The 12,897-nt window shown below is 53.9% G+C and overlaps 6 protein-coding genes and 1 pseudogene across 6 annotated transcripts, besides 12 other annotated features; all 7 read left to right on the top strand.

Annotated features, from left to right (window-relative positions):
- Positions 1–1,779: a sequence feature (heterozygous, Esmeraldo-like haplotype).
- Positions 129–149: a sequence feature (AT_rich).
- Tc00.1047053507527.50 (cation transporter, putative) lies at positions 162–1,274 on the top strand (the record flags this gene model as incomplete). Its single annotated transcript, XM_802323.1, has 1 exon — positions 162–1,274. One exon carries the CDS (start codon positions 162–164, stop codon positions 1,272–1,274), a length of 1,113 nt encoding a protein of 370 aa, XP_807416.1.
- Positions 1,770–1,797: a sequence feature (AT_rich).
- Positions 1,780–2,612: a sequence feature (areas merged during assembly that could not be assigned to a particular haplotype. This can correspond to areas where the two haplotypes were merged or to regions with more than two copies in the genome that were merged during assembly.).
- Positions 2,061–2,081: a sequence feature (AT_rich).
- On the top strand, positions 2,173–3,207 carry Tc00.1047053507527.40 (cation transporter, putative; the record flags this gene model as incomplete). Its single annotated transcript, XM_802322.1, has 1 exon — positions 2,173–3,207. The coding sequence occupies one exon, from the start codon at positions 2,173–2,175 to the stop codon at positions 3,205–3,207; it is 1,035 nt and encodes a 344-aa protein (XP_807415.1).
- Positions 2,613–2,657: a sequence feature (heterozygous, Esmeraldo-like haplotype).
- Positions 2,658–3,601: a sequence feature (areas not merged during assembly with more than two copies in the genome that could not be assigned to a particular haplotype).
- Positions 3,602–6,232: a sequence feature (haploid, Esmeraldo-like haplotype).
- Positions 3,990–4,010: a sequence feature (AT_rich).
- On the top strand, positions 4,013–4,369 carry Tc00.1047053507527.35 (annotated as a pseudogene).
- On the top strand, positions 4,565–7,135 carry Tc00.1047053507527.30 (minichromosome maintenance (MCM) complex subunit, putative; the record flags this gene model as incomplete). Its single annotated transcript, XM_802321.1, has 1 exon — positions 4,565–7,135. The coding sequence occupies one exon, from the start codon at positions 4,565–4,567 to the stop codon at positions 7,133–7,135; it is 2,571 nt and encodes an 856-aa protein (XP_807414.1).
- Positions 6,233–12,897: a sequence feature (heterozygous, Esmeraldo-like haplotype).
- Positions 6,710–6,744: a microsatellite.
- Positions 7,475–7,512: a sequence feature (AT_rich).
- Positions 7,535–10,621, top strand: Tc00.1047053507527.20 (hypothetical protein, conserved; the record flags this gene model as incomplete). Its single annotated transcript, XM_802320.1, has 1 exon — positions 7,535–10,621. One exon carries the CDS (start codon positions 7,535–7,537, stop codon positions 10,619–10,621), a length of 3,087 nt encoding a protein of 1,028 aa, XP_807413.1.
- Positions 10,876–11,964, top strand: Tc00.1047053507527.10 (hypothetical protein, conserved; the record flags this gene model as incomplete). Its single annotated transcript, XM_802319.1, has 1 exon — positions 10,876–11,964. One exon carries the CDS (start codon positions 10,876–10,878, stop codon positions 11,962–11,964), a length of 1,089 nt encoding a protein of 362 aa, XP_807412.1.
- Tc00.1047053507527.4 (hypothetical protein, conserved) lies at positions 12,211–12,897 on the top strand (the record flags this gene model as incomplete). The annotated part of the gene is made up of 1 exon (XM_802324.1): positions 12,211–12,897. A coding segment is annotated over one exon (687 nt), but the record flags the coding sequence as incomplete, so codon positions are not given.

Here is a 12,897-nt window from a genome sequence, read left to right as displayed (position 1 = left end):
CTGCCTGTCTTTCCCTCTCCGCTTTTTTTTTGCTGGTGCTGTGTGATTGTGTGGCGCCTTTCCGCTGCCGCGGCACACGGGGCGGGCATCAGTGCGAGAAGTTCACGCTTTCACCTTCACAGCCAGAGTTTTTTTTTTTTTTTTTAAATCCTACCAACAGAATGAGCGAAAACGAAACGTGCGATGCGCTCCTCTCCCAGTACGAGTTGCTGAGGGGGAAGATGGCCACGCAGCACTGCGATGGCGACCACGACGGAGATAAGGATGAGCACAGCCATGGAGACTGTGGTGGCTCCAATGGACCGTACACGGTGGGGCTGCATGTGGTGGCCATCTTCGTCGTGCTTTTGTCGTCGTTTCTGGGGACGGTTATCCCACTTGCCGGGAAGCATGTGCCGTGTCTGCGGATGAACCCATTCTTGTTTGTTCTCGGCAAGTGTGCGGCGACTGGCGTGGTGCTGGCCGTGTCAACGATCCACATGATCCACCCCGCTGCTGAGTTGCTTGGGGAAGACTGCGTTCCGGACTCGTGGAAGAAGTCATACGACGCGTACGCGTTTCTTTTTGCGATGATTGCAGCCATATTGATGCACGCGCTTGAGACGCAGTTGGTGGCGATGTTTGCGAGCGACGAGTCTCCGTCCTCTCCTTCCGGGGGGAACGGGGAAAAGGGGGACGCGAACGGGGATGAGGAGCGTGCTGACGGTGCACCCAGCGGTGATATCTACCAGCACCATCACAGCCACGTGCTCGCTTCCGTGGAAGGCGGGAGGGCACATCGGCTTCTCTCAGCCCTGTTCATGGAATTCGGTGTGACGCTGCACAGTGTGTTCATTGGACTGACGGTTGGCATCACGAGCGACGCGGAGACGAAGGCGCTTCTTGTGGCGCTGGTATTTCATCAGATGTTCGAGGGTCTTGCGCTGGGCTCGCGGCTGGCGGACGCGTCCATGCGCATTTCACTGGAGTTGCTGCTTGCGCTGATCTTCTCCATCTCTGCCCCATTGGGCACCGCGGTCGGTGTGGGAGCTGTCGTGGGGTCGAAGATATCGCTAACTGGAGCGACGTTCATCATCATGCAGGCGATCTTTGATGCTGTGTGTGGCGGCATCCTGCTGTACCTTGCCTTTGTTCTCATGCTGAACGACTTTCCGACGGACCTGCGGAAGCACGCGGGTGTGGGTGCGGCGCATCGTGGCTGGAAGCGCCTTGCGATGTTTGTGGCACTGTGGGCAGGCGCCGGGATTATGGCGGGGATCGGGAAGTGGCTGTGAGTAGCGGAGAGGAAGAAGAAAGAGGAGATCCTTCTTTTTGGTAAAATCATAATAACTTTGTGTGTGTGAGTGTGTGTTTGTAAGGGATATGCAGGCGTTGTGTTTTCCGCGCGTCTTGAATAAAAGGTATAAAGAGTTGTGCGTGTGTGTGTGTGTCACTGTTTTTGTGCTTGCACCGAGTGCTATTTTTTAGGTGCGGCGCGCTTTTTTGTTTTTGAGGGGAAGGGGTGATGCGCGCTGGGTTGTGCTGCCAGACGGCCGACAGAGCTGGGCGATGGCCACAGCCTACGCGCTGCAGCACGCAGAGAGGATGGGGCTGGCACCGAGGCTGCCTTCTCCGCCAGGAATGGTGTGTCACGCAGAGGACACGGTGAGGGTGTGAGTGTGTGCATGAGTGGGTGAATTGGCGGCAAACGTGCCTTGCCGCGGCATGAGCGGGGCACCGGGACGCTCTCCTGTGACTGTAGTGGACCACCATTTCCTGTTTTTGTTTTGTTTAATATATATATATATATTTATTTTTGTTCTTTTCTCCATAAACGTGTTTGGTGACGGGGAGGAGCCTGAGCCGGGAGCATCTGTTCGGGCCGCGGTGTTGTTCTTCGCTGTTCAGCCGCCGCCTCACCCCCGCCTGCGCAAACAACCCCTTGTACGCACGCTGCCTGTCTTTCCCTCTCCGCTTTTTTTTTGCTGGTGCTGTGTGATTGTGTGGCGCCTTTCCGCTGCCGCGGCACACGGGGCGGGCATCAGTGCGAGAAGTTCACGCTTTCACCTTCACAGCCAGAGTTTTTTTTTTTTTTTTTAAATCCTACCAACAGAATGAGCGAAAACGAAACGTGCGATGCGCTCCTCTCCCAGTACGAGTTGCTGAGGGGGAAGATGGCCACGCAGCACTGCGATGGCGACCACGACGGAGATAAGGATGAGCACAGCCATGGAGACTGTGGTGGCTCCAATGGACCGTACACGGTGGGGCTGCATGTGGTGGCCATCTTCGTCGTGCTTTTGTCGTCGTTTCTGGGGACGGTTATCCCACTTGCCGGGAAGCATGTGCCGTGTCTGCGGGATGAACCCATTCTTGTTTGTTCTCGGCAAGTGTGCGGCGACTGGCGTGGTGCTGGCCGTGTCAACGATCCACATGATCCACCCCGCTGCTGAGTTGCTTGAGGAAGACTGCGTTCCGGACTCGTGGAAGGAGTCATACGACGCGTACGCGTTTCTTTTTGCGATGATTGCAGCCATATTGATGCACGCGCTTGAGACGCAGTTGGTGGCGATGTTTGCGAGCGACGAGTCTCCGTCCTCTCCTTCCGGGGGGAACGGGGAAAAGGGGGACGCGAACGGGGATGAGGAGCGTGCTGACGGTGCACCCAGCGGTGATATCTACCAGCACCATCACAGCCACGTGCTCGCTTCCGTGGAAGGCGGGAGGGCACATCGGCTTCTCTCAGCCCTGTTCATGGAATTCGGTGTGACGCTGCACAGTGTGTTCATTGGACTGACGGTTGGCATCACGAGCGACGCGGAGACGAAGGCGCTCCTTGTGGCGCTGGTATTTCATCAGATGTTCGAGGGTCTTGCGCTGGGCTCGCGGCTGGCGGACGCGTCCATGCGCATTTCACTGGAGTTGCTGCTTGCGCTGATCTTCTCCATCTCTGCCCCATTGGGCACCGCGGTCGGTGTGGGAGCTGTCGTGGGGTCGAAGATATCGCTAACTGGAGTGACGTTCATCATCATGCAGGCGATCTTTGATGCTGTGTGTGGCGGCATCCTGCTGTACCTTGCCTTTGTTCTCATGCTGAACGACTTTCCAACGGACCTGCGGAAGCACGCGGGTGTGGGTGCGGCGCATCGTGGCTGGAAGCGCCTTGCGATGTTTGTGGCACTGTGGGCAGGCGCCGGGATTATGGCGGGGATCGGGAAGTGGCTGTGAGTAGCGGAGAGGAAGAAAAAGGAGGAGATCCTTCTTTTTGGTAAAATCATAATAACTTTGTGTGTGTGAGTGTGTGTTTGTAAGGGATATGCAGGCGTTGTGTTTTCCGCGCGTCTTGAATAAAAGGTATAAAGAGTTGTGCGTGTGTGTGTGTGTCACTGTTTTTGTGCTTGCACCGAGTGCTATTTTTTAGGTGCGGCGCGCTTTTTTGTTTTTGAGGGGAAGGGGTGACGCGCGCTGGGTTGTGCTGCCAGACGGCCGACAGAGCTGGGCGATGGCCACAGCCCACGCGCTGCAGCACGCGGAGAGGATGGGGCTGGCACCGAGGCTGCCTTCTCCGCCAGGAATGGTGTGTCACGCAGAGGACACGGTGAGGGTGTGAGTGTGTGCATGCGTGGGTGAATTGACGGCAAACGTGCCTCGCCGCGGCATGAGCGGGGCACCGGGACGCTCTCCTGTGACTGTAGTGGACCACCATTTCCTGTTTTTGTTTTGTTATATGTATATATATGTATATTTGTTCTTTTCCCCATAAACGTGCTTGGTGACGGGGAGGAGCCTGGGCCGGGAGCATCTGTTCGGGCCGCGGTGTTGTTCTTCGCTGTTCAGCCGCCGCCTCACCCCCGCCTGCGCAAACAACCCCTTGTACGCACGCTGCCTGTCTTTCTCTCTCCGCTCTTTTTTTGCTGGTGCTGTGTGATTGTGTGGCGCCTTTCCGCTGCCGCGGCACACGGGGCGGGCATCAGTGCGAGAAGTTCACGCTTTCACCTTCACAGCCAGAGTTTTTTTTTTTTTTTTTAAATCCTACCAACAGAATGAGCGAAAACGAAACGTGCGATGCGCTCCTCTCCCAGTACGAGTTGCTGAGGGGGAAGATGGCCACGCAGCACTGCGATGGCGACCACGACGGAGATAAGGATGAGCACAGCCATGGAGACTGTGGTGGCTCCAATGGACCGTACACGGTGGGGCTGCATGTGGTGGCCATCTTCGTCGTGCTTTTGTCGTCGTTTCTGGGGACGGTTATCCCACTTGCCGGGAAGCATGTGCCGTGTCTGCGGATGAACCCATTCTTGTTTGTTCTCGGCAAGTGTGCGGCGACTGGCGTGGTGCTGGCCGTGTCAACGATCCACATGAAGTTCCCCGCGTTGTATGCTTGTAGTTTGACTTTTTCATTTGTTTTGTGTTACTTGATTTATTTTTGGTGGTTTTGTTGTTTTTCTGCTGCCTTTAACGTAAATGGAATAGGAATTGCTGTTTTTCATACTTTTGCGCTAATGGTGCCGTTTCCCTGTGGTTTATTTTGTTAGCCACATTTTTTTTTTTAGTGTTTCTTGAGTTTCTCGTAGGGGGTAGTATGAATGTTGTGTCGTTGGTGGGTGACGCGGATGTTCCTCGTGAGGAGCCGCCGGTGGTTTTGGAGGTTGACGCCGACGGTGCTAGGGTGCGTGACGCGATGTACGTTTTTCTCAGCCGCCTCGTAGACCCTTCCTTGCGTTCCGCCGCATCACCACCTACAGATCTGCGCTACATTGTACGGCAGCTTGAGCGTATCAGCACATGTGTGGACTGGTCGACGTGCGTCGTGCGGTGGGGTGACTTTAGTCACTTTGACGAGGACGCAAGCACGGCGATCGAGTTTGACTATCAACGGTTTGCGCCTTTTATAGACTTTGCGTTGCATCAGGTGCTTTCCCAGTACTACGCGGAGGATTATGCTAACCGCGGCAAGTGCAGTCCCAGCTTGGTTTTTTCATGCGTGCCTCGCTGTCTTGGTATTCGTGCGGTGCGTGCGTCTATGGTAGGACAGCTGTGCTCAATCAAAGGCGTTGTGACGCGAACTTCGCAGGTGAGACCGGAGCTGATTGTTGGCGTTTTTCGCTGCAATGACTGTGGGACGGAAAGTCAGCCCGTTCTGCAGCCATTTCATTACACGGAGCCACCGGCCTGCCGTGACCCGCAGTGTGAAAATAAGAGTCGCTTTCAATTGGTTCCGACTCATCCGCAGACGCGGTTCGGTGACTGGCAGAAGATACGGCTTCAGGAGGATACAAACAACATTCCGGCGGGGTGTGTGCCACGTACCATGGAGCTCATTGCTCGTAACGATGGGGTGGAGGTGGCAAAGCCAGGGGACCGTATCATTGCAGTTGGCTGCCCTATCGTCGTTCCCGAAGTGGCGAAATTGCTTGGCCAGGCTCATCGGCGAGAGGTGCAACGTGAAATGTCAGGAGTCCAGCGTGCGCAGCAGGAAGCACAGCAGGAAATGGAGGGTGCCACGGGACTACGGGCACTTGGTGTGCGGGAGCTCAAATACCGCATGTGTTTTCTGGCAACAACGATCACCGACGCGAATGGCGATGATCGAAAGATGACAGAGGCGGTAAAAGATTCCACGGACGGGGCGGCTGAGCGGGAATATGTCCGTCTCACCCCTGCAGAACTAGAAAAGGTGCGGTTGATGCGTGGCCATGACAATTTGCTCAAGGCGCTCACCGACTGTGTGGCCCCAAATATTTTCAAGCACGATGTTGTGAAGTTGGGTCTTCTGCTTCAGATGGTTGGCGGTGTTTCAAAGAACACGTTGGAACAGATTGGGTTGCGTGGGGACATTAACGTCTGTATTGTTGGTGATCCATCAACGGCCAAGTCGCAGTTTTTGAAGTGGGTGGCGAGCAACGTGTCTCGTGGTGTCTACACCAGCGGAAAGGCTTCTACCGCGAGTGGTCTCACGGCGACTGTGACACGGGACGCTGACACGGGGGACCGCACTATTGAGGCGGGTGCCCTCATGCTGAGTGATCGCGGTGTCTGCTGCATTGATGAGTTTGACAAGATGGACGTAAAGGACCAGGTGGCGATCCATGAAGCAATGGAGCAGCAAACCATCTCTATTGCAAAGGCGGGGATTAAAGCGACGCTAAGCGCTCGGACTTCACTCCTCGCGGCGATGAATCCCATTGGTGGGAAGTATGATCGCCGAAAGCCTCTGCAGAAAAATGTGGCCATGACAGCACCGATTATGTCTCGATTTGATCTCATGTTCGTCATTGTAGATGAGTCAAGCGATGACGCGGATTACGCAATTGCCGATCAGCTTCTAAGGCTTCATCGTTTTGGTGATCGTGCCGTTCGCCCACCGTTTTCGACGGAGGACTTCCAGCTGTATCTTCGTTACACGCGCTCTCTCACACCACGTTTGAAGGAAGAGTCTGTGCAACTCATCGTTGCGGCATATAGGGACATGCGTCTGCAGGATTCTTTGTCAAACCGCAGCAAAGTGTACCGCGTCACAACACGTCTTTTGGAGAGTATCATTCGTCTTTCCGAGGCAGTGGCGAAGCTCTACATGAGTGAGGATGTGAAGCCAGCCCATGTGGAGGTGGCGTTGGAACTCATGCGTCAATCCCTTTCGACACTTGACATGACTGAGGTGGAGCTTGTCGGCATTTCAGACCCTTTTGAAGTTGCATCCGAAGGCATTAAAGCGGAGCCAGTGGATCAACAGCAACGACAGCAGGAGCAGCAACAGCAGCAAGACGTGCCACAGGCAACAGCGGGTGAGCAGTCAATGACGGCCAGGCGGAAAAGGGGAAAGACGGCGACCGTTGCATCCGCACCAGCACCTGCCTCTCGAAAGACGGTTATCAGTGCTGATCATTACTTTGGTATTGTTAACCGCATCGTTGCAAGACTGCAATCACTAGGGGAATCCAATCCACCATCCCGTGCGGAGCTGGTGACGTGGTACATGGAGCAGGTGCGCTCCCTTAATAAATCACAGCTGGAGGTGGAGTTGCGTTACGTGAACCTCGTCATTCAAAAGATGCTGAAGGATGGAAATTTGCTGGAGGTGGAGGTGCACGAGGGGGAAGGAGAGAAGATGTTTATTGACCCCAACTACAACCCCGACGTCACAAAACAATAACGGCTCAATATATCTGAGAGAATATGTATTTTTCTCTCTCTTTTTCTGTGCGTGTGTATGTGTGTGTATACATGACGCATACTGCTTTCCATAGAAGTGCGTTATAGATGTTAACCACGGAGGGGTGAATGCAGCAAAAGGAAAAAAAGCAACAAAAGGAGTAGCGGTCTCAAGTGCGATGAAAAGGGACGCGGAAAGAGGGGGACTGTCCTTGCGTTATGTGCCAAAAAGAAAGAAACAAACAAAATGATTGTTAAATATGTTTTTTTTTTTAAGAGGAGGGTTTGTCAATGCAATGGCGTCTCTGTGTGTGTGTGTGTGTGGTGCCCTTTTTTCCACATATTATTTTTATTATACTTTTTTTTTTTTTTTTTTTAGCATTTAGCGACCGTATTCGGGATGATTTACTCTCAGAGAACTCAGGATGACTCGGAGGTTGTGGTGCCTGCGGCTGGCGAGACATTTGTAGCCGAGGACGGAACCGTTTCTGTTGTTCTCGCAGACACCGTTGATGCCGACTATGAGCCCACGCAGGATGAGATTGAGGACTTTGCCGAGTGGATGGGAATGCAGCTGCCAGAAGACAAGGAATTTTTATATATAGCACGTGAGGGGCTGAAGGCACCGTTGCCGAAGAACTGGAGGCCATGCCGCACAAACGAGGATGATATTTACTACTTCAACTTTAGGACGGGCGAAAGCACGTGGAATCACCCGATGGATGACTTTTTTCGCCAGAAGTTTCTCAAAATGAAGGAGGAAAAAAAGAGCTCGACAGTTGCCACGCCCGTGGTAAAAAAGCATGCTGCTCTTCCTACAACCACCACGGGCGGTGTTCCGACTCTGGGGAATAGCGGTGGCGGTGGTGGCCCGGTTTCCATCCTGAAGAAACCCCCGTCGGATCTGATTGGAGGCATGCCCGGCACCGCGACGCATGCTTTCGTCCCTGCATTGGGCGCCTCACGGCCAATGGTGGGCAGCAGCACGACTTCTGTACGAGACCGTGTGGCTGTCGATACCCTTAAACCGGGGACAACAGCCGTGACGAGTTTTCAGAGTGGAGGCGAACGGCGAATTGTTTCCGAGGCTGAAAAAAATCTCGAGGAGAAACTTCGCCTGGAACGTGAGGCGTCATTCAAGGCGGATGAGGAAAAGGCAGAGATTGCACAGGAGGCACGCCTGCAAGAGATGCTTCGTACCCACGCAGCGGAGGTTGAAAAGCTTCAAAAGGAGCTGGAGGCGAGGCGGGCGGCAATAGAGAGTCAAGCCGTGGTTGACGAGTGGGGCCCCGCTGGGAAGGAGCGGGAGGCGCTGGAGAAAAGGTGGAGGACGAGTATTGACCAGGCACTGAAGGACGAGGAGGAACTTCAGCGGCAGCTGTTGGAGTTGAGGGAGCGTCATGGGCAGCGCTTGTCCAGTGAGGTGGCGCGGGTGGAGGCCACCGTGAGGGAGCAGCACCAGCGGGAGGAGAAGCAGATGGAGGGAGAGAGCCTTGCCTCACTGAAGAGGTTAGAGGATGAAGTTTCTGCAGAGTTTCTGAAGAAAAAGGCCGAGTTGCAGCAAAAGTCTTTGGCAGACGTGCAGCGGCTGAAGGAGGCTGCGGAGAAGCATCACCGGGCGGAAGTGGCGGCGATGCGGGAGAACCATGCAGATCGAGAGAAGAAAGTCACGGAGAGTGAAAAAAAAATTGCTTCGATCCGTGCGAAGGAAAGGGAGTCTGTTGCCACCATTGAACTGAAATCAAAAAACGAGCAGGCGGCGTTTCGGGCATCGATGGAGGCAAAACTCGGCCGCATGCGCAAAGAGATGTGTGAGCTTGAGGGTGCTTTTCCGGTTACGCTGGGCAATGCATACACGCCGCCGGTGGATGATGCCCTGGATGCAGTGCGTCAACGTTGGCAAGAGGAGGAGCGAAAATGCATGCATACTCTTGCGGAGGAACGACGGAAGAAACTTGGCTCGATAGAGCGACCTCAGTCATTGTCTTCTTATTCCCCAACGACATCATCGACCTCTTCTGTTCCCACTACAGCTTCTTCTACCACAGTTTGTGCAGGCGAAGCTGGTGAGGAGCTCCGCGCCGCGAATGACGTGGTGTTGGCGGAGAAGGAAAAATCTCTGCAGGAGACGGAGAAACTTCTTCGCGCAATGCTCGAGGAAGAATTGCTGCACAAGGATGCTCCAGCGGAGGTGCAGATTGCGGAGGCATTGAAGCATGATCTCAATATATTTGTGCGATCAACGGAGTTGTGTCGGCAGCTTGAGAGAGAGGACCTTGAGCGAAGAGGACAGGCGGCACTAGCAGAGCACAAAAGGGCGAGGGAACTCTACGAAAAGAAAGTGGTAGAGCAACGGGCAAAGATGGAGGCGGAGTCTAGGGCAGAGATGGAGGAGATGATGCGGGAGGTGGAGCAGAGGGAGGTTGAGAATGCGCTGCAGGCTATGACAGTGGAGCGGGAGGTTGCAGAAAGGAAACTTCAAAAGCGCTACGAGGATGAACGTCGTCTGCTTCTTGCCGAGGTTGATCAAGAGGCTTCGGCGTACGAGCGGAAGCAGCGGGGTGACATTGTTGCACAAGAGGAAGCGAAGCTGAAGCAGAGGGAGGCTGAAATGCACGCCGCGGAGGCGACAGAGGCGCCGGCGGAGGTGAGGCAGTCGGGCCAGCAGCCGGCATCAGCACCAGCCACAAGTACGCTGGGGGTTTCGTTGGGATTTTTGTATCAGCGTTTGGAGTTTGTAGAAAAGACTTACGCCGAGAAGGAGGAAAAATTACAGGCGGAATTGAATTCCATCCATGCGGACATGAGGAGACTGAGGGGCACGTGCACTCCACAGCGGCTGAGACCACCGCCAGGGCAGGCAGACGGCAATTTGATGCCGGATGTTTGCTTTACACCCGCCTTAGCGTTTAACAAGAAGGAAACACAACATTCCTCACTCTTTGCCTCCGAGGCACTGCGTTTCTTGAGTGAACAGCAGAGAGAGTTGAGCGCGCGTCGGGGGGCTCTTTCCGCAGCCCGTGAAGAGTGGAAAAACAACTTTTTGAATGCTAGCACCTGCGCGCGTTCTTTTCTTCCGTCAAGTAAGCCTTTTCCTAAGCTCACAGAGGGAGATGCTTTGAACTCGAAGCTTTTCACACTCGTTGGCGTCTTGAGCGAGCGCCTCGAAGATCTCACTGGCTGCATTGCAAAAATACAGGCCACAACGGGGAGTGCAACGCCGCAGCGACATGAAGAGCAGCTCCGTCCCCATTCTGGCCGCCTTCATGCACGTGAAAAGATTGCGGTCAACAAGACCCATACAGGGAGCAACCAGAGGAAGGGAAGGATTCCACGTGAGCCACACTCGCACGGAAGCCCGGCAAGGCAACAAGACGCAGTTGGCCTATTGCAGAAATGGAGTCATGTTCTTCTTGAATTTGCGACCCCTTCGTTAGATCAGGATGAGCTCACTACCTCCATCCAACGCTTCGTGGTGGACCAATGACACCGAGCCCAAGTAGGAAAAATATAATTGGTGTGGGGGCAATTGTAATGCCATAATGTGTTGTTGCCAACGTGGTGATCTTTGCTTCATTTCCCTTTTCCTTATTTTTTCTGTGTCTGTGTGCGTGCGTCTGTGTATGACAGATGGTTTTGCGTGAGGGAACGAGGAGAGGGATCTGAGCGACATCTGTGGGTGGGTGGGGGGCCGACACACGAGGGGAGGATGAGGCTGGAAGGAACCTCAACATAAATCACATGAGATCTTTCCCTTACCTTTTTTTTTTTTTTTCTTGCGTGCCTGCTTTCTTTTCTTTCTGGAGTGTGTTATTGGGAATGTTGGCAGCGAGGGGAGCCGTCGCGAAGGAGGGCGACACCGTCCTTCTCGTCCGCGGTCATCTCAACCTTACGCCGCTCACGCTTCGGCCCGGGGATCTGTTGCACTGCAAGGAGGGGAAATTTCGACACGATGACATCATTGGCCGACCTCTTGGGACTTGGGTCACGGGGCAGAGCAACATCAAGGGCGACACTTCGAGGCCTCCCCGTCTTCTCGTTCTGCAAAATAGCGCGGACTTGTGGACACAGGCGGTGCCCCACCGCACACAGATTATTTACGACACTGACATTGCCGTTATTATCTTCAACTTGCGGCTCAGCCCGGGGTGTCGCGTCGCCGAGGCGGGCACCGGAAGTGGATCGCTGACGCATTCTATTGCCAGGACAGTCGCTCCCAATGGCATGGTTTACACTTTTGATTTCCACAAGGGTCGTTGTTTGGAGGCACGACAGGAGTTTCGACGCAATGGCTTACCGGCATCGCTCGTGACATGCAATTGGCGTGATGTCTGCAGCAAATCACTTGAGAGCGATGTTTCTGCTGGCGTGGAGGACGAAATTGGCGAGGGGACCGATCCCAAACACGGCTTTGGCCTTTCTCGACACCACGTGGATGCTGTCTTTTTGGATGTTCCTGCACCGTGGCTTGCCATCGAGAACGTCCTTCACATTCTCCGGCCAGGTGGCATGCTGTGCACGTTCTCTCCATGCATCGAGCAGTCGCAGCGGACAGCGCAACGTTTACGAGAGGAGCCCTTTGAGTTTATTGATATTCGAACCGTGGAGGCGCTGACAAAATACTTCAAGCCGTCCTTTAAGCGTGATCGCGAGGAAGATGGACGACCGTCCCGCCCCAAGCTGCGCCCTACATTGGTATCGAAGGGCCACAGCGCTTATCTCACCTTTGCACGGCGGCGACTTGAGCGCATTCCCGGACTGGACGATGAAGACGAAGAGAGAAACGACGTCAGCCCCCGAAGCGGTGAGGAAGAAAACGCCGCAAGCTGAATAGGCCTTGCCAGCGTGGTCCTGTGCGTGTGAGTGAGGAGAGGGGAGGTAAAATATCAAAATTCCCTCTTTGTTTTCCCCACAACGACAACCACAACAAACACATACTGTTCCATTTAACGAAGAAGAGAGAAGCAACAGCATTATCCTTCTTGTAAATACATGTTTATATATTTTTTTTTACTTGATGGATGCTTCACGTGTGGGTTTATGTTACGCATGATTGCCTGAACTTTTTTTTTTTTGATGTATTTGTTATTATTATTTTGCTTCTTTAGGCTAGGTAGGATGGACTTCAAAGGTCAATTGGCTTCGGCCTTGGTACTTAATGTTACACTGAAGCTACTGAGCTTCACAATGTCCACCCTCCTGACACGTCAGCTTGCACCCAACGAAAATGGCATCAATTTTTCAAATCAACTGTATTTCAATACTGTTCTTTTTCTTGCACGGGACTGTGTTCGAAGTGTGAACGCCCGGCATGACGTGCGGGAGAGAGCGGAGGATGGCCGGCTGGTTCTGCAGGTGATGAACTGCGCTATGGCCTCTCTTCCGTTGGGAGTTTTAGTCATGATAGTGCTGGAGCTGCTGCCTTTGTGCGGTATTCATGTGTTTCCCTCTTTGGCTGCGCTTTCTCGTGTGGGGGATGTCGCTACTGCACTGGGGGAAGTCAACAATCACACGGTAGGGTTTCCAGAGGTGCTTCTAGCATTGAGTGTCGGTGTTTTACTGATGGTAGAACCATGCATTGCCCTGGTTCTCTGCTTCGATTACGCACGGTTTATTATCACCTCCGAATTCTGGGCGTTGTTGGCACGCTTGATAACGTGTTTGATATTTGTGAGGTTGTGTGGTGGTCTGGGGGGTGATTTGTACACTGCGCGCCTGTGCTTTGCCACGGGGTCCCCTCACTTACGCCATTGCGACTATGAT

This window comes from Trypanosoma cruzi, genomic scaffold, assembly GCF_000209065.1.
Source record: "Trypanosoma cruzi strain CL Brener 1047053516037 genomic scaffold, whole genome shotgun sequence".
NCBI classification, from domain to species: Eukaryota; Euglenozoa; class Kinetoplastea; order Trypanosomatida; family Trypanosomatidae; genus Trypanosoma; species Trypanosoma cruzi.
The sequence above is the reverse complement of the archived record's forward strand: the minus strand, read 5'-3'. Positions and strand labels throughout refer to the sequence as shown.